The sequence below is a fragment of the Cannabis sativa genome, chromosome 3 (assembly GCF_029168945.1).
Source record: "Cannabis sativa cultivar Pink pepper isolate KNU-18-1 chromosome 3, ASM2916894v1, whole genome shotgun sequence".
Classification (NCBI taxonomy): domain Eukaryota; kingdom Viridiplantae; phylum Streptophyta; class Magnoliopsida; order Rosales; family Cannabaceae; genus Cannabis; species Cannabis sativa.
Genome location: NC_083603.1, coordinates 26977298 through 27002038, shown reverse-complemented (window position 1 = coordinate 27002038; position 24741 = coordinate 26977298). Strand labels below are relative to the sequence as shown.

General features: G+C 35.9%; 1 protein-coding gene across 1 annotated transcript; it reads left to right on the top strand.

Annotated features, from left to right (window-relative positions):
• The first annotated feature begins 1303 nt into the window (after positions 1–1303).
• On the top strand, positions 1304–3740 carry LOC115709747 (cell number regulator 8). The gene is made up of 3 exons (XM_030637938.2): positions 1304–1820; positions 2187–2389; positions 2962–3740. The coding sequence occupies exons 1-3, from the start codon at positions 1508–1510 to the stop codon at positions 3199–3201; spliced, it is 756 nt and encodes a 251-aa protein (XP_030493798.1). The 5' UTR covers positions 1304–1507; the 3' UTR covers positions 3202–3740.
• The last annotated feature ends 21001 nt before the right edge of the window (positions 3741–24741 follow it).

Genomic DNA, 24741 nt, shown 5'->3' with positions numbered 1-24741 from the left:
CAGAAGTCAGCTCCCACTGAATCCCAATAGTGTTTGTAGAACAGAACATACATCCCATCAGGACCCGGGGCTTTATGGTTACTCATGGCAAAAAGAACTCTCTTAATTTCATCAGGACTAGGGCCACCGCGTCTTCAGGAGAGATTCTTTCTGGAATTAACTGAGCGCAATTGTACTCAACATCATTGACAGATCCCGCGAAAATACCCTTAAAATACTCGATAAATTCACACCCAATAGCCCCTCGGCCAGTAATCCAGACATTATCCTTATTCAAAATACTCTCAATGGTATTTCTTCTGCCTTTAATGGCAGCCGAGAGAAAGAAAAACTTAGAGCACTTATCTCCATCCTTTAGCCACGACACTCTGGCTCTCTGCTTCCAATAGATCGCCTTTCTTTCCAATAGATCGCCTTTATTTATTTATTTTTGTTACAATATAATAATATGCAATACTAAAAAAATTATATAACTTAATTTTATTATTATATATATTTTTTAAAAAAAACATATGTGATAAATGTATTTTTATAATTTTTATTAGTTAATTTATTAGATTTGGCTATTTTTTTAAATTTTTTTTAAAAGTGGACATTTACTAAATTAGTTTCCAAATTTAAGATCATTTTCCATCTCAACCCTTTAAAAAAAGAGGTAAAAAATGATAGATTTTAAAAAAGAGGGTAAAAATAAAATAGGACAATATAAAAAAGGTATAGAATGTAATTTTCTCAAATATTAATTTCTTTATGGGCGAAATGGGCTTTTAATTGAACCCAAAGTTAAAGGAATAATTACATAAGGTACAAATTTTTATAAAATAATTACATTTTTACGTTCAAAGAATTTTTTATTTTTTACATTTTAACAATTTTTCAAAAAAATAACACGAAAACAACATAAAATCAACAAGAAAACTACATAAAAGTAACATGAAAATAATATTAAAATAACAACAAAAAATAACATACATATAACAAAAAATCAACAACAAATTAATAAGATTACAACATAAAAAGACCGTATTTTCTGTAAATCAAATCAAAAAAATCGTAAAAATATTAAAAATTCCATAAAACTGTATTTTTATAATTTTTTTTGTTATTTGTATATTTTGTGAAATAATTCCAAAGTTAGAGGTAGTAATAATCGGTGTCTCGCTAACGTGGACCCGACTATAGTATGCTACAGATCAGAAACCCAATACATACAATAAGGTTCAATTAAATCTCCCCACGTCTGAAATTTGATTACGTGGCACGAAAGTATAATTATGCTCCTACATGGTACCGTAGTCATGACCGCAGCAGATAAAACTCGCGGCATTTGCCTTGAGAGTTGAGAGACGTGGACGAGAGTAGAAAACACGCGGTTGACGCGTCTTGTTGACCGCTTCTCTCTCCGCCCTTTTTATCGATATTCTTATTACAAAGTGCTTACTTTAGGTCTCAAATTCCTGTCCGAATTTCAATTTTGGAGAAACCTTTTTCTTTGATTTCTTCCATCATGGCGACCAACAACAACAACCATAACGATGCCTACAACAATGGCGTTGACGAATCGAGCCCTTTCCTCGCCAACCAAGTCGATGGAGCTGACGACAAAAATTCCGGAAAACCCTCGAAGGAGTCTTCACCGGAGAAGTCTCCGGCACCGGGATATGTAAATTGCGGCGCTGAATATGGCTGGACCGCCGATGGGTTGCCTTTAGGACACGGCAGCGTGGTTGGCGAGCCCATTCGTCGGAATCAGTGGGATTCTAGCCTCTTCGCTTGTCTCGGGCGCAACGATGAATTCTGTAGCAGCGATCTTGAAGTTTGTAAGTTATTTACATTGTTAGAAATAATAGTTTGAATCTAAATTGCCGAAAATTTCATTTCTTGCAACATATTTATTGATTTTGCTGTGTTTAATTTTGCATTTCGGGGTAAGTAAGGGCGATTTGGGCGTTTCAAGTTACGATTCAATTGTGATTAGATACCTATTTTGAAGATTACTTTCAATTTGGCTGGTGTTATTTTCATAAGATAAAAATGCAGTAGTATCTGTCTAGAAATTTGATTTTATACTGCTCTAACGAATGAGAACAGTGGGATTGGAACATTTATTGAATGTGATATGATTGCTTGTCAATGTTTTCTCAAGTTGATGATCGTGATTCACTGGTTTCTAATTCTGGCTATAGGTCTTCTTGGAAGTGTAGCTCCTTGTGTGCTATATGGAGCCAATGTAGAGAGACTTGGATCCAGTCCTGGTACATTTGCGAATCATTGTCTACCTTACTCTGGTCTATATCTTCTTGGAAATTTCTTTTTTGGTGGGAACTTTCTTGCTCCGTGGTTTTCATACCCTAGCCGTTCTGCCATACGCAGGAAGTTTAACTTAGAGGCAAGTGATTTCTTTTCTCACTTTAAACTATGTACAATTAACAAGAGACGTATAACCATTTGATGGATTTTGGTTGCATTGTAATGTGCATCCATTGCCCTTCTGATTAGTAGCATAAAGAACTTTCATTAAAGGTTTTAATAACAAATGTTGGCTTCACCTGGGGCTTCCTTGCCTCTGGTTCATTATGTGCACCAAGTGTGCTGGTTTTACAAAAAAAAAAAAAAAAAAAAAAACACTAGAGTTGATGAATCTTGAGCTATATTTAGAGTTTCCGATCATGGATTGCTTATATAATACATGTTGCCTTTCTTGGATGATGCTCCAGTGTCTTGGCAGCAGTTCTAAATTTCTCCTTACTTTATGTGCTTGATTTGATGTGTTTAAATGAGTGAAGATAAACATAGCTTGAAAAGATAGTGGCGAAGGATATTTTATCCTAGTATCGGTACTCTGTTGTTCTGTTATGTACTCTGGTGTGTTTGAGCTAAAAACCAAATGTTATCAAAGAGGATAATAGAACAAGCCTTCTGATCTACTTTTTCTTTGACTGGTTGTTTGGTAATGAGCAGGGTAGCTGTGAAGCACTCCACAGGTCCTGCGGGTGCTGTGGAAGCTTTGTGGAAGACGATTTGCAGCTTGAACAGTGTGAGACTGCTTGTGACTTTGCTACTCACATCTTCTGCCACACGTGTGCCCTCTGTCAAGAAGGTCGTGAGCTCCGTCGCCGGCTTCCTCATCCCGGTTTTAATGCTCAACCAGTTTTGGTTATGATCCCCCCTACAGAGCAAACTATGGGCCGTGGAGCTTAAGAGTATCTGCCTGAACATGGACGAGTGCGGTCCATCTACTATTGTGATATTATCATATGATATATAAAATTGTTTTACTAGGTTATCTTTTGTTTGAACACTTATCAAAACTAAATTTACCATGAAAATGTAGACTTATGCACATGCTGTTATGTTTATATATTTACTTTTTTAAAAAAGTAATATATTTGTATGATTATTCCTGATTTTGAAGTAGACTTGCAGAGTGTTAATTGTTTATATAAGGGAAAGGGAAGTGGTACTTTGATACTTGCCCCCACGTTGGGTGTGAAGCTAAAAGATGATATGTTTATTTTTACATAAAAGTTTAACCTAAATTTACGGTAAGAAGATAATAATTTGGTGAGATTTCCTTTCCTTAACATAGAATATAAAGGTGTTTTTAAAGTGTTAGGTAGAATGGAAAGAAAATAAAATAGAAAGAAACTTTTATTTATTTGTTTTTATTTTTCTATATTGTTTGGTAAACAGAAGGTATGAAAATAATCTTATATTATAAAATTTACTATTTTATTCATTATATATTTTTTTAATTAGATTAATTTAGTAATTTAATTTTATTGTGTCTTCTCTAAATTTCCGGAGGTCTACATCTTTATTTTATATGTGTTTCCAATTGAACTATTCACTTACATTTTATTTTCTCACCTTTCAAACACGCTCATTTTATTCACTTTTTTTTTTTTTTTGGTCTCTTGAAAATTTCTTCCTCATTAACTTGTGGACTCTACCAAACTCAATCTAAGATAAATGGGTCAAAATAGATTCTTCTATATTAATCAAACAAGGGTTTTATTTTTGAGAAATGTTAAGGGGCACCAGTAGTGCCTAGCACCCTCCTATGTGTCAATATCGCTATTGGTCCAACTAAGTATCGGGTCCCATATAATAGCTTTTAGTGAGTATCGCTAGCCAATCGCAACGCGACAAATCGAGAAGGTGCTAAGCACCACTGGTACCTTATAGCAATGCTCTTTACTTTTTGATACAAAATGCTTAAAAAGAAGTATATATAATGATGGTAAAGTTTTGTTAGCTAATCAACGCGATGAAGTCTAGTCATGGGATCAATACAGCGGTGGAAGTACAATACCAGCTTAGCTTTTTAGCCTAATGAAAAACTGTGTTTTTGCAAATGTCAGTTATATATAAGAAAATATAAAACTTTAAGCGTCTGGAGAAGCAAAAAGTAATTCTGCTACAGCAGAAACTCGTTTTGTAGTGACACAACAGAACAGGCAAAATATAAAATATTTGCAGAAAAATAGATAACTTGACACAAGAGATTTATACGTGGTATCAGTGTTCTCCCGAACACTACTAGTCCACGGGGCCACGCCCAGAGAATGAAATCAATTAATAAAGTATCAAAATTACAAAGACAATTGACTTAAACAAGTTTAGACTCCCTCTAAAGTATTGCCGCAATCCTTTGTAATCCACTTTATGAATCTGACTTCTTGAAACACCTTCAAGCCCGAACTCCCTTCGACTTTGAAGTGTGAGTGCTTACTTCCTCCCGAAGTAAGGCTTCAACAAGTCTTCTCCCGAAGACCAAGTGCTTACTTCCTCTCGAAGTAAGGATTTATCAAGTCTTCTCCCGAAGACCAATCTCTTGTTCAGTCAAGTAGTTCTTCACAACCTCTAGGACAGAGTAAGAACAGAAATAGACAACTAGAACCTAGAACAACTAGGCTCTCACAAAACAAAGAAAAACTCTCTTCACTCAAATAAGATAAGTGCAAAAAATGATTAATAGAAGAGCTAATTCGAATGACTGCTTTCTAGGCTCTATTTATAGAACATAGAAACCTTAGAGACAGTCACAAGATCGAATCTACAGCTGTACAAAAACTTTCCTAAGAAAACACGATTCGGCAAAGATCGTATCTCGGATGCCGACACAACGAATCGTACCGAAACGGGAAACTTGCTATAATCGGGTCCGATCCTCTATCAATGCTTGATTCCTGCCAAAAACAGATTAGATATTCTGATTGTATCAAGATACAATCGAAATTAATAAGGAAAAGGCAATAATCAAAGTTTCCCTAAAAAAGACAACTTTCCAAAAGAGAATTGCTTCTCTTTTAAGAAGTTTCCAAACAAAGGAAAGTTCAGCTGAAAAGTGCAACTTTCCTAACAAGAAAAAGAGCAACTACAAACCGAATAAACAAGGTAAGAAATCGGTTATGAATGCACAAGAATCTTACCATAAAAGAAAAAAAATATTTTGTCAACTAACTTGCCAAAAAAGGACTTTACAATCTCCCCCCTTTGGCACTTTAGATGAACAAAATAATTTTTAGTACAAAGTACCTGCAAATTAAAGTTAGCAAGAGCAAATAACTACTCCCCCTGAGTAACACAATCGAAAACCACAAAAAACAAAATAATCAAGCTAACTTTTAAACCAAAGATGTTCACAAGTACTAAACGCAACTCCCCCTGGAAAACGGGTCCAGAGTTGGTCTAAACAAACAGATTCAAAATCAATATTACTCCCCCTTTTTGTTTATCGGAGGGCCAAAGTAAAAAAGAAAGAAAAAAGAAATATGTCCAATCAAAAGCAAAGAAGAAAAAAAAACTTAGTCTCGGTAGAGTTTGACCAATGAGGTCAACTGCTTGGACATCTCTTGCTGAAGTTCCTCCATGGCAGCAAGTCGATTGTTCACTAGCTGAACTTCATTCTTGACATCCTGGATTTCTGTAGCAGCAGAACTTGAACTTGCAGCAGCAGCAACAGCTCCAGCTTTAAGCCTCTTTTGAAACACACCATAAAAGTACTCCGAGGGTTGGAATGTTGGTCTAGTGATCGAAGGCTCAAGTAATTCATGAGATTGGGCCACATTTTTCTGAGAGGATAAAACCTTAAAGATTAGATTTGGAAAAACAAGCTTAAAGGTTGGCTTTTTACCTCTTCGAAATGAAACAATTTGGTTCAAAATGTGGGAGGCCAAGTCAATTGAAGCTCCAGAGATGATGCGGTATAGGAATGAGGCCACATCTTGAGACACCACAGTCTTCTTGGAGTTTGGAACCCAATTGCTAATAGCAAACCGCATAAGAGATGCATGAGCAAATGTGAGATGTGTAATCCGAAGACTCTCCCCTGATTTCAATTCAGATCGTGCACCCGTAAGTTCAGAGAGCATCAATTCACGATCCATAGACATGACTGCATTGGAGACATTCTCTGGAAGTTCCAAGGCTTGAGCAATGTCTTTTTCAGAAAATGAAAACCAATGTCCCCTAACATATACTCTCCGAAAAAGTCTAGAATTCTCATCAAGAAAATCATCAGTAAGATTAGCATAGAAATCCTTAACAAGTTTGCAATGTACCCATTGAAACCAGTGAGAGTGTTTTCCCATTGATGGAATTGAATAAACTTAACAATTCCATAGACCCGATGAGCATGCAAATCATAATTCCTCTCACTTTCAAACTTACGGGTAGCATACAAATTCCAATCACGCTCATTATCACGATAATAAAATCGAGGACAGTGAGAAAGAGTTGAAGGAACATTACCAGGAGAAGACTCCTTCATTGGCTGCTTGCCTTTGGCAGCAGCAGAAGCCTTTGCTGCTGAAGAAGAACAAGCAGGAGTTGGAGCAGATTTTGTCAATTGAGGCTCTGGCTCGAGTTCAGTGTCCTCACTATCTGAGGAAACTCTTGGAATCTCCTTCTCGGAATGCAGAGACGCGGATTTGTTAGAGGAGACTTCCGTTGGTTCTTCTTCTTCTGAAGAAGAAGAAACAGAAGGAGGATTGGCCTTAAGCTTCTTCTTGGCTGGAGTCACTGCCTTATCACGACTTCGAGATGCACAAAGTTCTTTCTCGACAGATGCTTGCTGGGCTCGGGTTCGAGTAGAAGGACCGGTTGGAGTGGTAGCAGGAACAGATGCAGCAGGAGGAGGGACTGCTAAAGGTGGAGGAGATTCCTTCGAAGATGAAGACGAAGAAGACCAGGTTCGATAAGGGCGCATAGATTTTCGAGCCACTTGCTTAGGGATGCGTTTTGGCTTCTTGGGTTGAGATTCACGCTGGGGAAGCGATGAATCTCCTGATTTTTCAGCAGCAGGAGGCATGGATGAAGCAGTAGGGGGTGCATTGGAAGGGGTTGCATCGGTTTCCACCAACTTTTTGGTATGCCCTAGGTTCTTAGTTCTCACCATTTTCGATCTGAAAGGAAAGATGAACAGTAACAACAAGAGAAACAAAAAACTAGGTTCGGGTAGGTAGTGAGATAAATGACAAAGATTGGTTTAAATAGATATGGAAGCTAGAAGAGAAAAGGAAACCAATTTTGAAAATTTGAAAAATAACCGCCAGCCAATGAACACAAAGGAAACTGCCCAATCTCTTGCAAAAATAAGACAATCTTTCAAGATTAAAAAACACATTACCATATAAAAGATCAATCTTTAAATGGAAACATATCTAAATAAATCAAGGAAGAATAAATATTGATACTTACCAATTAAGCACAAAATTTCCTTAGCACATGAATCAAGACACCACGCCTCCCCCTCTTTTTTATTTTTATTATTTTTTTTAAAGAAACGAAAGTATGTACAATAAATATAAGAAATTCTAACCAAGCAATTTAATCAAATATCATTTAAAGAATGACAAAAAAATACATGTTATGCTTTCAAAAGAGAATAAATAATTAGTATCTCAGGAACAAATCATACTTAATTGATGTTGAGGAAAAGGATATGCATGTTACTAAAAATTGTGAACCAGGATTTTCAAGTTAATTTAGTAGAGGAGACTTACAAATTTGAACACACTTGTCAGACATAAGTGTGTGCAGTGAAAATAGGATCATTGTCCATGGCAAGATTTTTTATTTTTGCCTTTTTCAATTTGATCCCGCAACTGGATGCTATCACACCATACTGAAGGTAGCCCTTTTCTATGGTAGTGCATCCTCATCATAGTTGCTAATTACATTGTTCCAGCTTACTCAAAAGATGGCTTTCACACCTCCGTATGGGTAGCTCTATTCCAACAAGGGGCCTGACAAGACTGAAACAAAAATAGCTCAACTCTGTAAAAATACATTATTTAATCCCAGACACAAATAAAAAGTAACATGAACCTTTTAACACAACCTCACAAAGTATGATAAGAATGAGATCCTAACTAATTATAATCCAAAAGCATAAACATGATTTGTCACAGTAAAAATGAAGGAAGATTAAATGCTAGAAAAAAACTTAACAATATTGTACAGAAATATGAACAAGAGAGATTTAGACAATGCAAACTCCCAAAGACTTTCTGAGGGAGTCAAAGCGACTTGAATCTAGGGCCTTGGTGAAAATACCAGCTAATTGTTTTTCAGTGTCAACATATTCTAATTGCAAAGATTTATTTTCAACAAGTTCCCTGATAAAGTGATGCCTTATATCAATGTGCTTTGTTCTAGAATGTTGAACATGATTTTTGGAAATATTTATGGCACTAGTGTTATCACAAAAGATAGTTAAAACACCCAATTCAAACCCATAATCAATCAACATTTGTTTTAACCATAACAGTTGAGTACAACAACTGCCAGCAGCAATGTACTCAGCTTCGGCTGTGGACAATGAAATGGAATTTTGTTTCTTGCTATGCCAAGATACTAGATTATTTCCAAGAAAGAAACAACCTCCACTTGTGCTCTTTCGATCATCAACATTGCCTGCCTAATCTGCATCACTAAAACAAGCAAGGTTAGAATTAGTATCTTTAGAATACCGAATTCCATAATCAAGAGTACTATTAACATATCGAATAATACTTTTTACAGCTGATACATGAGATTCCATAGGATTACTTTGATATCTAGCACAAACACCCACACTGTAACAAATATCTGGATGACTAGCAGTTAAATACAATAGACTTCCAATCATACTGCGATAAAGTGTAGTGTCTACCTTTACTCCATTCTCATCTTTTGTCAATTTCAATGTGGTACTCATTGGAGTACTTACCTGCTTAGTCGATTCAAGACCAAACTTCTTGACAAGGTTCTTAGCATACTTACTTTGAGATACAAATGTACCTCCTTCCATTTGTCTAACTTGAAGACCCAAAAAGAAAGTAAGCTCACCAAACATGCTCATTTCAAATTCATTTTTCATTTGATCAACAAAAACCTGCACTTCATGGTTAGATGTAGAACCAAAAACTATATCATCAACATAAATTTGAGCAATGATAAAATCAGATTTTATATGCTTGATGAAAAGAGTTTTATCCACACTACCTCTTTGATAATCATGAGAAAGTAAAAATTGAGTCAACCTTTCATACCAAGCTCGTGGAGCTCGTTTCAGACCATACAAAGCTTTTTCAAGCTTGTACACATGGTCTGGAAATTGAGGATCTTCGAATCCTTTTGGTTGCTCAACATAAACTTCCTCACTCAAAATACCATTTAGGAAGGCAGATTTTACATCCATTTGAAACAATTCAATATCCAGAATACAAGCAATGCACAAAAGTAAACAAATTGATTCTAATCTTGCATCAGGAGCAAAAGTTTCATCAAAATCAATACCTTCTACCTGTGTGTATCCTTGTGCCACCAATCTGGCCTTGTTTCTCACAATTGTTACGTACTCATCACTTTTATTTTTAAAAATCCACTTTGTTCCAATTGTATTGATACCTTTTGGTCTTCGGACCAAAATCCAAACCTTATTGCGAACAAATTGGTTGAGTTCCTCTTGCATTGCATTGAGCCATTCTTCAAAAGTCATGGCTTCCTTCGCATTTTTCGGTTCATATTGAGAAACAAAACAAAGAAAGCTAATCAAATTAACATACCTTCTTCGAGTTACCATGCTTTCTTCAGGATTTCCAAGAATGAGATCTTTTGGATGATTCAATTTGACTCTGGTGCTTGGTTCCTTCTGGATAGAATCAGTGATGATGTTTGGATGAGTCAAGATAGACGGTTCTGGTTCTCCAGTCTCAGTTGCAGTAGCAGATTCGTCATTTGCAGCATCAGAGTTGGGATCTGCTACATCAGGATCTATTTTTGCTGCGTCTGGAGGAGTATCCATAAGACTATCTATCTTGGCTTCTGTGGAAAACTCTGAAAAATCTTTAAAATCATCAACAACCACATTAGCTGATTCCAAAACAGTTTGAGTTCTCATGTTATAAACACGATAAGCTCTACTGTTTAAGGAATATCCAATAAAAACACCAACATCACTTTTAGCATCAAATTTACCAATATGCTCACGATCTCTATAAACATAACACACACTTCCAAAAACATGAAAATGACTTACATTGGGGCGTTTACCTTTCCAGATTTCATAAGATGTTTTTGAGGTACCTGGACGAATAAACACTCTATTTATTATATAGCAAGCTGTGTTAATAGCTTCAGCCCATAAACGCTTTGTCAACTTCTTGCTATTTAACATCACCCTTGCCATTTCCTGCAATGTTCGATTCTTCCTCTCAACAACTCCATTTTGTTGAGGAGTTTTGGGAGCTAAAAAATTCATGAGTTATACCTGTAGACTTACAAAAGTCATCATACACAGAATTTTCAAACTCCTTACCATGATCACTCCGAATTCGAACAATTTTCCCAATATTACAACCTTTTTCAACTCTTAATCTCAAACAAAGAGTTTTAAAGACATCAAAAGTGTCAGACTTTTCTCTTAAAAAATCTACCCAAGTGAAACGAGAGAAATCATCAACACAAACAAAGATATATCGTTTACCATTTAAACTTTCAACTTGAATTGGACCCATAAGATACATGTGAAGCAATTCCAATACTTTTGAGGTATTGATATCAGACACAGGTTTGTGAGTGATTTTTAATTGCTTCCCAAGTTGACATGGTTCACACTTACCAACACTTTCTTTACCAATCTTGGGTAGACCTCGAACAATACCTGCATTTGACAATTTTTTCAGGTTTTTATAATTAATATGCCCAAGCTTGGCATGCCACAAATCAGTGGTGTTGTTGATAGCTGAATGACAAGTAAACACAGGGGTTAGAGTATAACAGTTATCATTGGATCGAAATGCTTGCAAGATACATTCATTATCATCATTAAGCACATAACAATGATCACTGTCAAATGAGACAGTATACCCTTGGTCACAAATTTGACTAATGCTAAGTAAATTAGCCCTTAGTCCTTCAACTAACATCACATTTTTCAGTCTAGGTAACCCTTCAAAATTTAGAGTTCCCATACCAACGACTTTTCCAGCTAAGCCATTACCCAAAGTGACTTCTCCACATTGCATAGGCTGATTGTTAGTCAAAAAGTCCTTGTCACCTGTCATATGTCTAGAACAACCACTAACAAAATACCACATTTGAGATTCAGCACTTTTATTAGAAAAACCAGCTAGACAATTTTTCTTAACCCATATTTGTTTCAAACGTTTATGTTTCTTTTGAGATTTTTCCAAATTACCAAAATAATTTATTTTAAACAAATTTTTCAACGTGAAACATTTAGGTCTGATATGACCTTTTCTACCACAAAAATGATAGGTGGGAACATATCTTTTTACCTGAGATCTTACTCTTTTCGTAAATCCTGGAGTTTTTGCAACATCAGAAACAGCTTCTGCTACAACAGGCTGTGAAACTGTTGCAGCAGACTTCACATTTGTAGCCTCAAGAAAATTCGTTGGAACACTAGATTTTACAAACTTTGTGATTCCAGAACTTTCCATCCCATTTGATCCAATGCCAGCAAAACCTCTTTGACCTGCATTCTGAGCTTTTTCAAAAATAGAAGATCTAGGGTTAAGCATTTGAACATTTTTCTTAAAATTTTCGAGTTCCTTCTTTAAGAGAGTGATTTTTTCATCTTTAACACAAAAATCTGTCTCATACTCTTTTATTTTTATATCATACATTTCAATTTGATGAGACAATTTTTTATTCAACTTATTCAACTCTCTATTTTCAGAAGTAACCTGAATCCATTTTTCATACATGACTTTGTATGATTCAGCAAGAGACTCTTCACAGATCTCAGACTCATCTGAATCTGATTCCTCTTGTTAAGTGGTATTATTCAAACATACCAATCTAGCTTTCACCTGTGAATCACACAACACATTAGTCATAACAGAAGTTAGGGCAACATTCTCAGAATTATCTTCATCACTTTCGGTTTCATTATCACTCCAAGTGACATTGAAACTTTTCTTATTCTTTTTCAAAGTGTTTGCACACTCAGATTGAATATGCCCAAAACCTTCACATTCCCTGCACTGAATTCCCTTTTTGTTAGAAACAGATGGTTTAATAAGAGTATTACCCTTTGAAAATTTCGAGATATTCTTTTTATTTCCCATCTTTTTGATACATTTTCTGAAAATTCTTTGTTAATAAAGCAATCTCATCATCACATTCACTATCAGAATTTTCATTATCAGCAACTTTCAAAGCAATACTTTTACCTTTATCAGCAATGGATTTGGGTTTGTCCTTTTGTTTAATTTATTGATTTAGTTCAAAAGTACGCAAGGAACCCATTAATTCTTCTACCTTCATTGTGCTAAAATCCTTAGCTTCTTCCATTGCCAAAAGCTTAGTATCGAACCTCTCTGGAAGAACTCTAACAATTTTTCTCACAAGCACAGAATCATCAAGTTTTTCACCAAGAGCAAAATATTCATTAGCAATATCAGATAATTTTTCATAGAATTCAGTTAAGGTTTCATTATCTGACATTCTAAGCTCATCAAATTTAGTTTGAAGCATAATAAATCTAGATCGCTTAACATCAGAAGTTCCCTCAAACTGAGTTTGAAGGATCTCCCAAGCTTCCTTGGCAGAAACACAAGATGATATAAGTTTGATATAACCTTCACCTCCACCATTAAATATAGCATGCAAAGATTTGCTATTGTAAGCAGAAAGTTTATCATCTTCAATAGACCATTCCAGTTCAGATTTTATAGTAGTATTACCTAAAGAATCTATCTCAACTGGAAGAGAACAACCTGATAGAACCATCCTCCAAGCTTTCTCATCTTGAGATTTGATGAAGGCCCTCATTCTAACTTTCCAATAAAGATAGTAAGAATCATTAAGCAACGGTGGTCTAGAAATAGAACTTCCTTCGGCAAAAAATGACATTTTAACACAAAAAACGTTATAGGACCACACTAAGAGTTTAGTGTCCCGCTCTGATACCAATTGAAAAAACATGTTTTTGCAAATGTCAGTTATATATAAGAAAATATAAAACTGTAAGCGTCTGCAGAAGCAGAAAGTAATTCTGCTACAGCAGAAACTCATTTTGTAGTGACAAAACAGAACAGGCAGAATATAAAATATTTGTAGAAAAATAATTAACTTGACACAAGAGATTTATACGTGGTATCAGTGTTCTCCCGAACACTACTAGTCCACGGGGCCACGCCCTGAGAATGAAATCAATCAATAAAGTATCAAAATTACAAAGACAATTGACTTAAACAAGTTTAGACTCCCTCTAAAGTATTGTCGCAATCCTTTGTAATCCACTTTATGAATCTGACTTCTTGAAACACCTTCAAGCCCGAACTCCCTTCGACTTTGAAGTGTGAGTGCTTACTTCCTCCCGAAGTAAGGCTTCAACAAGTCTTCTCCCGAAGACCAAGTGCTTACTTCCTCTCGAAGTAAGGCTTTATCAAGTCTTCTCCCGAAGACCAATCTCTTGTTCAGTCAAGTAGTTCTTCACAACCTCTAGGACAGAGTAAGAACAGAAATAGACAACTAGAACCTAGATGAACAACTAGGCTCTCACAAAACAAAGAAAAACTCTCTTCACTCAAATAAGATAAGTGCAAAAAATGATTAATAGAAGAGCTAATTCGAATGACTGCTCTCTAGGCACTATTTATAGAACATAGAAACCTTAGAGACAGTCACAAGATCGAATCTACAGCTGTACAAAAACTTTCCTAAGAAAACACGATCTGCAGCATTAAATTCAGATGCTGACACAACAGATCCGACCAAAAACGGGAAACTTGCTATAATCGGGTCCGATCCTCTATCAATGCTTGATTCCTGCCAAAAACAGATTAGATATTCTGATTGTATCAAGATACAATCGAAATTAATAAGGAAAAGGCAATAATCAAAGTTTCCCTAAAAAAAACAACTTTCCAAAAGAGAATTGCTTCTCTTTTAAGAAGTTTCCAAACAAAGGAAAGTTCAGCTGAAAAGTGCAACTTTCCTAACAAGGAAAAGAGCAACTACAAACCGAATAAACAAGGTAAGAAATCGGTTATGAATCCACAAGAATCTTACCATAAAAGAAAAAAATATTTTGTCAACTAACTTGCCAAAAAAGGACTTTACACCTACAAAAATATCGTATTGGATATTAATGCTTGGCAAGTAATAATGAATTGGTAATATGCGAAAATTAAATAATATATAATTTATGACCTATTCATAGTATGTTAATTTATTTTGAGATGTAATTTCATGAAAGTTCTTGATCTTAAATTATGAAAGGGAAATTTCACTATTCAGGCATAATAAAATATCTCATATCAAATTTTAGACCCTTTACTAATTTGTACAAAACAATTTTACTATTATAAAATTCTACCTAAAATACCTCTCGCATTTCATCTTCCCTCTCTCTCTGTCTTTCCCTCTCTCTCTCTGTCTTTCCCTCTCTCTCTCTGCCTTTCCCTCTTCCTCGCTGCCCAGGAATACCCAACAACAAACTTGAACCCACGCCGACCATCCACCCATGACCCAACCCTCTCTCTCTCTCTCTCTCTCTCTCTCTCTCTCTCTCTCTCTCTCTCTCTCTCTCAAATTCGACCCAAATCCACATTGGAACCCAACCAGAGGTCATCGCCACCACGACCCGTCGAAACCACCACGAACCGTCACCACCATCACGACCCGTGTTCATTTAACTCCGCCGCATAGACCACGAAACCAAACAGAGGTCGTCGCCACCACGACCATGAACCATCGCCACCACCACCAAGCTCAGTCAAAGGTAAGGTCTTTCTATGAAAAAAAAAATAAATTTTTCTTAGATTTGAATGCCAATTTTTGCATGTTGTTGATATTAGTGGAATTTTTATAGCATTTTGTGCTCTTTCTGGTGATAGGTTGTAAATGTTGGATATGTTTTCATGGTGTCTATTTTTTTTTACAGTGTTATCGATAGAATATCAACTGAAAATCAAAATAGGGCATTTGATTGTTTGAACATAATTTTTTTTTGTTGTCTTACTGTATATTTATAGGTTATCGACATATTTGAGTAGGATATATTTTTAAACTATTTATCGATAGGATGTCGACAGGATATCGGCTGAAAATCAAAATGGGGTATTTGATTGTTTGAACATAAATTTTTTTTTATTTTTCTTACTGTATATCGATAGGTTATTGACATATTATCTATGATTTGTTGACATATTTGAGTAAGATATTTTTTTAAACTGTTTATCGATAGGATGTCGACAGGATATCTATAGTTTATCAACAATTTAGGTGAAGATATACTGTGCTAGAATATACATAGTTTATCGATATGATGTCGACATGTTGTTGACTGGTTGTCGACATTTTATCAACAATTTGATTTTATTGTATTCTGTCATTTTTTAAGTGTGATATTATTGACAAAATATCGACATCATGTCGACATGTCGACATTTTGTCAACATTTTTTATGAGGGCATCTGTAATATTTTTTGTTATATATTTTTCAAATGGCTCCACGACTCATAATTTCAGCATCCGAGCATTTTACTTTCCGCGTGACATATAGAGGCACCAGTGCTTTTGCAAAAATTAAGTCTTGATTTCAGGAGTACAATTTGAATAAAACAGCAATAGAAAGCAGTTTTTGCAACTTTTGGAATGCCGTGCCTCTGACATTTTCCTCGGTGTTATTTCACCAAGTCATGTTGCACAAGATGAAGGTTGATGTTGAGGAGGATTTACACATGTGTTTTTACATTGGTCGGAAGGAGCTTAGATTTGGAGTGGTTGAGTTTGCACTCATTACAGGCCTGAACTTCTCCTCGGGGCCAACAGAAGGGGAGAAGGCTGCACAGGTTGCCTGCTCAGGGTCAGACCGATTGATCAATAAATATTTCAACCGGTCTGATAGTATGAAGACAGAAGCACTCCAAGATGGGTTCACAAACTGTCAAAACCCGGAAGACTTGTACAAGCTTGGCTTGTGCTTGTTTGTTGAGGTAGTGCTACTGGGTTGCGAGGCTAACGCGTTGATTACGACTGGCGTACTTACATATGTCAAAGATCTCGAGTTCTTCTTCTAGATTCCTTGGGGGAAGCACTCATTTGCTAGACTTATGCACTCACTTCAAAAGGACATATTGAAACAGAAGGCCAACCACGAGAAGAAGCTAAGTTTGGAAGTTCAGCATGAGTGCAAATACACAGCTTATGGCTTTGCACCTACAGTATAATATTAGGCGTATGAGGCCATTTTAGAGGTTGGGAAGAGGTATGGCACGAATCATGGGATTTGGTTTCTGAGGATGCTTAACTGAACCAGTAAGGGTGAGATAGGGAAGAAGGACCTCGATGTATTATTTTCTAGACGGGTATGAGTTTCTCTTATGTTTAGAGTAATTATTTAAGATAAATGCTTGTAATAAATGCTAAATTATTTTTCTCTTATATTTTTTGAACCTTAAACAGCATCTTGAAGTGATGAAGCGGCTACTTCCACGGACAGAAGAGGAGGGATATGTGAGGACCATCTTTTACGATGGTGTGGAAAACATGGTTCGGGGTGGTGTGGATGCCACACAGGCTTGGGAGGACACGCAAGACCCATCTGTTTTTAGAAGACAAGCAGAAAAAGCAGCAGAATATGTGGACAATGCTCCTTTGCCCGAGGCAGAGACTCATGTACCATTTTTTGAGGTTATGTGTAATATTTTTTGTCGACATGTTGTCGACATTATGTCGATACTTATGGAACTAATTTGTTATATTATTGTATGCTTACCGTATTCTTTTGGGATATATTTTACCAGGCCACTGCTTCAGACCCTCAACCCACTGTATTATCTTCAAGCCTTGGTGGTGCCGAGTATAATGAATTAGTGGGGAGGTTGGACAGGATTGAGGCTGACCATAAGGGTTTTTATGCTTGTCATGCCGAGCTGAAGATGATGTATGAGAATAGCCATATAGAGCTGAAGGGTGGTCAGAATCTCATTTTGGAGCAGCTCATAACTATATTGAGCATGCTGCATCATACACCAACGATAGATCCAGCACCGGAGCCCTCAGCAGCTGCATCACCCCCACTAGCAGCTGCATTAGCCCCACCATCTGGTATGGGTGGAGATGAGGAGGTCTTTCCTGACGGGTATGATCCCTATGACGATGCTCTAGCTACCCCTATCGATGTAAGTATTTGTTGGATATTATTTTACCAGGATCTTAGATCTACTCACAAGTATGTTTATTAACATCCTAAATATGAACTTTCTAAAACGATAAATTAAACACATATAAAGTTTAAGAAACCTTACATTGGGTGCAGCGGAATTAAATGACTCCTTCCGTTCAGATCTCTAACCCTTGATTCCTTTCTGTAGCAGAGTATTATCAAGATCTGAACCTGAATCTTCTTCTCTGAATCCTTGATGCTGAATCTCCTTTGCTGATGATCTTTCTTCACGATCTTCCTCACTATGATTGAGGTATTGCTTGATGTGTGTGGGCACTACTCTAATCACTAAGAGAGGTTCGAAATATAGATGAAGAATAGAGAGAGAGAGAGTGGCGGCTAGAGAAGAGAGTGGAGGCTCAGGTTTTTCTGATTCAGAAAGTGTAATTTTCCTGAAGCCTTCACTATCTATTTATAGCATTCCACTAGGGTTAGATTTGAATTATATGGCATTAAAATAATGAAAAAATCATTTAAAAAAAGATAACATAGGTGGCCGGCCCTGGCTAGGTGGACTGGGCCTTGATTTTTGCAATTTTGCAATTTTAACACCTTTTGTATCTGATTTTCTCAAAAATGCCAATTTCCTAATTCAATCATTTAAATGCCAATTCTAACTATTTAATAACTATAAATAATTATTAAATAATATTGTCATTTATCATATTTATTAATTGAACCATACAAAGTATCATAATTAACAAATATGCCCCTGTTAACTCTTTCTTTACAATTTCGCCCTTACTTAGTGAAAATTTCACAAATAGACATAGTCTAATTCGTGAATTATAATTGATTAATCAAAACCAATTACATGAGTCTTACAAGCAATATTATCTCAACTAGTGGGGGGACCATGGGTCTATATAATCGAGCTTCCAATAAGTAGATCAAGAATTTAGCACTAAAATTCACTAACTTATTAATTCTTCGTTGAATCCACGCATAGAACTTAGAATTGCACTCTCAGTATATAGAATGTTCTATATGTTCCACCATATAGACACATCATTAGTTATCCATTGTTATAATCCTAATGTGATCAATGATCCTCTATATGAATGATCTACACAGTAAAGGGATTAAATTACCGTAACACCCTACTATGTATTTTATCCTTAAAACACTTGACCCCGTATAAATGATATTTCAGCTTATGTGAAATGAGATCTCCACCATTTATTTTCGTTTGGTCAAGCTCGAAGGAAATCATCCTTTGCTTACTATTCGCCAGGTAGAAGCTATAGATTCCATGTTTATGCTAGCGCTCCCACTCAATTGCACTACCGTGTTCCCAAAAAGTATGTATCACCCTGACCTAAAAGTAGGCTTAACTAACAATTCAAAGGAACACGAATAGCCTTTCAAGATTGAGCCTAATCATAACAGGATTAAGATCATTTGATCTAGGATCAACTTGGCGATATTGACTTGAATAGATTTTACGGTAAGTTTAATTAAATCTAAGTCAAAGTTCAATATCGGTCCCTTCCGATGCATACTCCATGCATCCAACCTGAGCTTTACTTTAACCAATGTTCTGGAAAGAACATAGTATTTCTCCAAATACAAGTAAACTCTTGTTGTAGATTATCATATCAGTAAAACCCTGTGTCTGATAAATCTAGGAAACTTTATTCACATAGTCATGTTTACTTTCCAATGTGATGACAGCACAATAAACATGATCAAGTATGTGAAAAGGGTTTAAGATGAATTTATAAATCAATTAGACAAGCAATTGATAAAGTGAGCCAAAACATACACAAATGAATGAAAAATACTTCTGTTTCTTTATTGATGTTGAATAAAATAGATTACATTGAAATGGAGTTTTATTTAGGGCATAAAACCTAACAAACTCCCACTTGCACTAATATAAAACTAATTAGTACATATCAATTAATCCTAAATTCTGACGGTGCTTTTCAAAGGCTGTCACGGCCAAGACTTTGGTAAATGGATCAGCCAGGTTGTCCTCTGTGTCGACTTTCTCAACTAGTACATCCCCTCTTGCCACGTATTCTCTGATAATGTGATACTTCCTTTCAATGTTTTTGCTTCTCTTGTGGCTTCGAGGTTCTTTGCTGTTTGCTATTGCTCCATTGTTATCACAGAGTAGTACCAGAGGCTTTTCGATTCCAGGAACAACTCCTATGCTGGTGAAGAACTTTCTTAGCCAGACAAGTTCTTTAGCGGCCTTCGGCCGTCGCTATGTATTCGGCTTCCATAGTTGAGTCCGATATCGAGGTTTGTTTAGCACTTCTCCAAACCACCGCTCCACTCCCAAGAGTAAACACCATCCCGAGATGTTGATTTCTGTCTTCAAGACTTGCCCGGAAATCCGAATCGGTGTAGCCTATGGGATTTAAAGCACCACCCTTGTAGACTAACACAAAATTCCTTGTACTCTTTAAGTATTTCGAATATACTTAATCGCATTCCAATGTTCTAGTCTGGATTAGATCGATACTGCTCACGATTCCAACGGCATAACGGATGTCGTGTCTAGTGCACAACATTGCATACATTAGACTTCCAACTGAGAGGCATAGGGAATATTTGCCATGTCCTCTATCTCTTGAGGATCGGTCGGATCGTTCCTTAGATAGACGAATACCAAATCTAGAGGGCATGTTTGCCCCATTGGCATTGTTCATGAAGAATCTCTCTAAGACTTTGTCTATGTAGGCTGTTTGAGAGAGAGCAAGAGATCCGTTCTTCGGTTTCGATAATCCGAATACCAAGAACATAGGCTGCTTCACCCAAATCTTTCATTTCGAATTGAGTGTTGAGCCATTCCTTAATGTGAGTCATTTTCTTGATATTGTTTCCAATGATCAAAATGTCATCAACATAAAGGACCGTGGAATACTACTATTTGGTCTTCCTTGAGTTGGTAAACACAAGGTTCATCTTCATTCTGAAGAAAGCCGTAGGTCTTGATGATTTCATCAAACCTTTTGTTCCATGAGCGAGAAGCTTGCTTAAGTCCATAGATAGACCTATTTAACTTGCAAACTTTCTTTTCTTGCCCAGGAAGAACATAACCTTCTGGTTGCTCCATATAGATGGTTTCTTCAAGTACCCCATTAAGGAAGGCAGTCTTGACATCCATTTGCCAGATTTCATAATCGAAAGCGAGCGGTATGGAGAGAAGAATTCGGATGGATTTGAGCATGGCAACAGGACTAAAAGTTTCCTCATAGTCCACGCCTTCTCTTTGGGTATAACCCTTGGCTACAAGTCTAGCTTTAAAAGTTTCGACTTCGCCTCCAGCTCCTCTTTTCTTCTTGTAAACCCACTTGCATCCTATCGGGTGATAGTCGTCGAGTGCGTCTACATATACCCGGACTTTGTTCTTTTTCATGGAATCCATTTCGAATCCATGCCGCTGACCATCGTTTCCGTTGCGGACTAGCCATTGCCTGTTTATAGGTTAATGGATCGTCATCAATACCGTCACCTACGACCATATTGATTTCACCATCCAAGCCATAACGAGCAGGTTTTGTTGAAACCCTCCCACTACGACGAGGTACGGTTGTCTTCTGAACAGAAACTTTAGTAGTAGATTTCTCAGTTTGTTCATCTGAGGGAGTGGGATCGTCTTCTTCACGAGTGGAAGAGGACGGAATATTGGAAGGACTTATTTCTGATAGCAATTCCTCTAGAACAACTTTACTTTTCGGTTTGTAGTCTTTAATATAGTTCTCTTCAAGAAAAGTAGCATTTGTAGAAACAAACACTTTATTATCCTTGTGACTATAAAATAGTCCACCCCTAGTCTCTTTAGAATTTCCAACAAACATGCATACTTCGGTACGTGATTCAAGTTTGCCTTCTTTCTTTCTTAAGACATGAGCAGGGCACCCCCAAATTCTGTAATGGCGTAAACTAGGTGTTTGACCATTCCAAAGTTCGACGGGTGTCTTAGGGACTGTTTTAGATGGAACAACATTTAGAATGTCATTTGCCATCTGTATAGCATATCCCCAGAAGGACGTAGACAGAGTTCAATAACTCAGCATAGACCTAACCATTTCCAAAAGAGTGCGATTTCTTCTTTCTGCAACTCCATTTTGTTGTGGAGTTGCTGGGGTAGTGTATTGGGATTCAATTCCAAGTTCAATTAAATGATCTTTGAACTGCATATCCATATATTCTCCACCCCTATCAGTTCGCAAGATCTTTAATGATTTACCTAATTGGTTTTGGGCCAAAGCATGAAATTCTTGAAACTTTTCAAACGTTTCAGATTTCTTTTGCATTAGGTAAAGAAAACTATATCTAGAGAAATCGTCAATGAAAGTGACAAAATACTCATAACCACCTCGGGCTTTGACATTCAAAGGTCCGCAGACATCGGAATGCACTAACCCTAGAGGGATTTTGGCACGCTCTCCCTTTGCAGAGAAAGAACGTTTAGTCATTTTTCCTTCTAGGCAGGACTCGCATAGTGGCAGTTCACCTAAGACGACATTTTTCAATGGACCGTCTTTGGTGAGCCTATTGAGTCTATCAAAGCCTATATGACCTAAACGTAAATGCCATAGATAAGTTTGATCATCATTATCAATCTCTTTTCTTTTTAGGTTTCTAGGTCTAGCTACACTAAAAAGTTCACTATTTAGTGAGATTTGAGTACTCGGTCTTAAAACATAAAGCCCTTGTTCCATTATAGCAACACATATTTGAAATCCATTATGAGAAATTGAACAATTTGTACTCGAAAAATTCAATATATAAGATTGTGTTTGCAAACATGAGACACTAATCAAGTTTCTACTAAAGTTTGGAATAAATAAAACATTTTCTAAAATTAAAAATCTTTGTTGAAACTTGATGCGGGCTTTTCCTCTAGCTTTGACCGATACTAATTCGCCATTGCCAACTTTAAGTCCGTAACTCTCCCGGAAGTAGATTTTCCCAAGTTTCAAGCAAGCTAGTGAAGAACATACATGGTTAGTAGACCCAGAATCAACAATCCAGATGGATTTGTCGTTCTCTAAAACACATGATTCAAAGACAAAAGCATTACCTTCGTTTGAATTGTTTAGAAGCTTGGGACATCGTTCTTCATGATGACCCTTTCCATTACAATTCGAACATAGAAGATTATGTCTGATAATTGTACTTGAAGAAGCAGTTTTGCTAGATCCTTCATACCTAGTCCTTTTCCTTCGATCATTGATTGCAAACCCAGGGGGACCCATTGCAATCAAGTTCCGTTCATGGGCTCGTAATTCTGTTTCGAGCTTGTCCATGTCGGAGGAGTTAGAATTGTTGATCATGTAAGAGATAACAAATTCATTATACTCCGGAGGAAGACTATTGAGGATAAGTTGGACCCATTGTTCTCTTGATAAATCAATTCCCAGTAGATTTGCCTTTTGGAACTTCAGATTCATCATCAACAGGTGCGAGTTAATGCAACTACCAGGATGCATTTTCACACTATAGAGTTCTTTTGCTAAGATAGTAACTAAGAGAGGATCGGGGGGTGGGTTATTCATAATGACACTACAACACATCAATAAAACAGAAGTAAGGTTTTGGCTCATAAATTCATACACAATTTAGAAAATAACAAGTAATGACATATGTTATAGAAATACTAAATCTAACATAGTTTATTTTCCAAGGTATTTCAACAAACTGATACAGTGTCCCGTTTAGGCGAGAGTCAAAGCATCATTCATTGAATAGAGTTGTCAGCTCATCTAAAATGATAAACATTCTAGCAACCTTTTATTCGATCAAGATTTGAATTCAGCGTTGTCCCGTTTAGGCGAGAGTCAAGGCAATTCTATCTTATGAGCTTCCACCATTGTTTCATAACTTGCAAGTCAAGTATGGTCGCCACCATTAGGGTGATCTATACCATACAAAACACTTACAAACTACTTATCATGCGAGGTTAAACGGTGCGAAATTGCTAATGAATGTTCCTCCATTAGGGAGGATTACTCACTAAAACAAACGCGGTGTAAAACCCACAATGGAGATCGAATGTCTCTTGATTAAAAGCTCATTATTTAAAAAATAATATATGTATTTTGTATAATCATTTAAATTTGATATTATAATAATGAAAAATTACAAACTAAAGTTGGTTTAAATAAAATCAACTTTAATTAATTTTCAATTATTATTTAAATTTGAAAAATAAATTCAAATAAATATCGAATAAGTTCCATAATATAATAATGAAAAATTAAAAATCAAAATTGATAAAAAAAATCAACTTTAATTAATTTTCAATTATTAATTAAATTCAAAAAAAAATTTGAATTTTAAATGGAACAAATTTGAAAATATCTTGTCTAAGTTGTTTTAGAAAGAATCTAAAAAATCAACTTAAATATCTTTCAAATCAGATTTAATTAAATTCAAAATTAAGTTGTAACCACTTAATTTTGTAGATATTTTAAGTTAATATTCAAAAAAGATATTAACCTAAAAATATCTAAGATATTCCATTTTAAGTTAATATTTGAAAAATATCAACTTAAAAAATATCTAAAGAATCTAATAACCAATTCCTAAAATTCCTCAACTTCATTTTGAAATTTTAAATTCAAAAGATATTCAGATTTAAGTTGGTTAGTTATGGATAACTAAATATCAACTTAAATAGGAATATTTAATGAAAAATTTAAAATGAGTTCCAGAAAGAATCTAGATGGTTATAATTCTAATTTAATTAAATACAAGAAAATACATATAGTTTAGCTTAGAATATAAAATTCTTTAAACTATGATTTTCTAAATTAATTTCAAAATAAATGAAATTAATTATGTTGCTAATTCAATTTTAATTAGGTTAAACTAGTTTAATTAACCTAGTACAGTCATTCAAATCAGGCAAATGGGCCTTCACAATTGGGGTAGTTTGTGTGAGGGGTGCCGGGTTCGGTATGTCGTACCCACTTCTATGGCTCCCAACTCTCACACAAGGCCCAAAAGAGAGGAATTTAACCTTAATAAGAACAACTGTTATTAATTGAATAGGCCCAAAAACTAAATGGGCCTAAATAAATCCTATC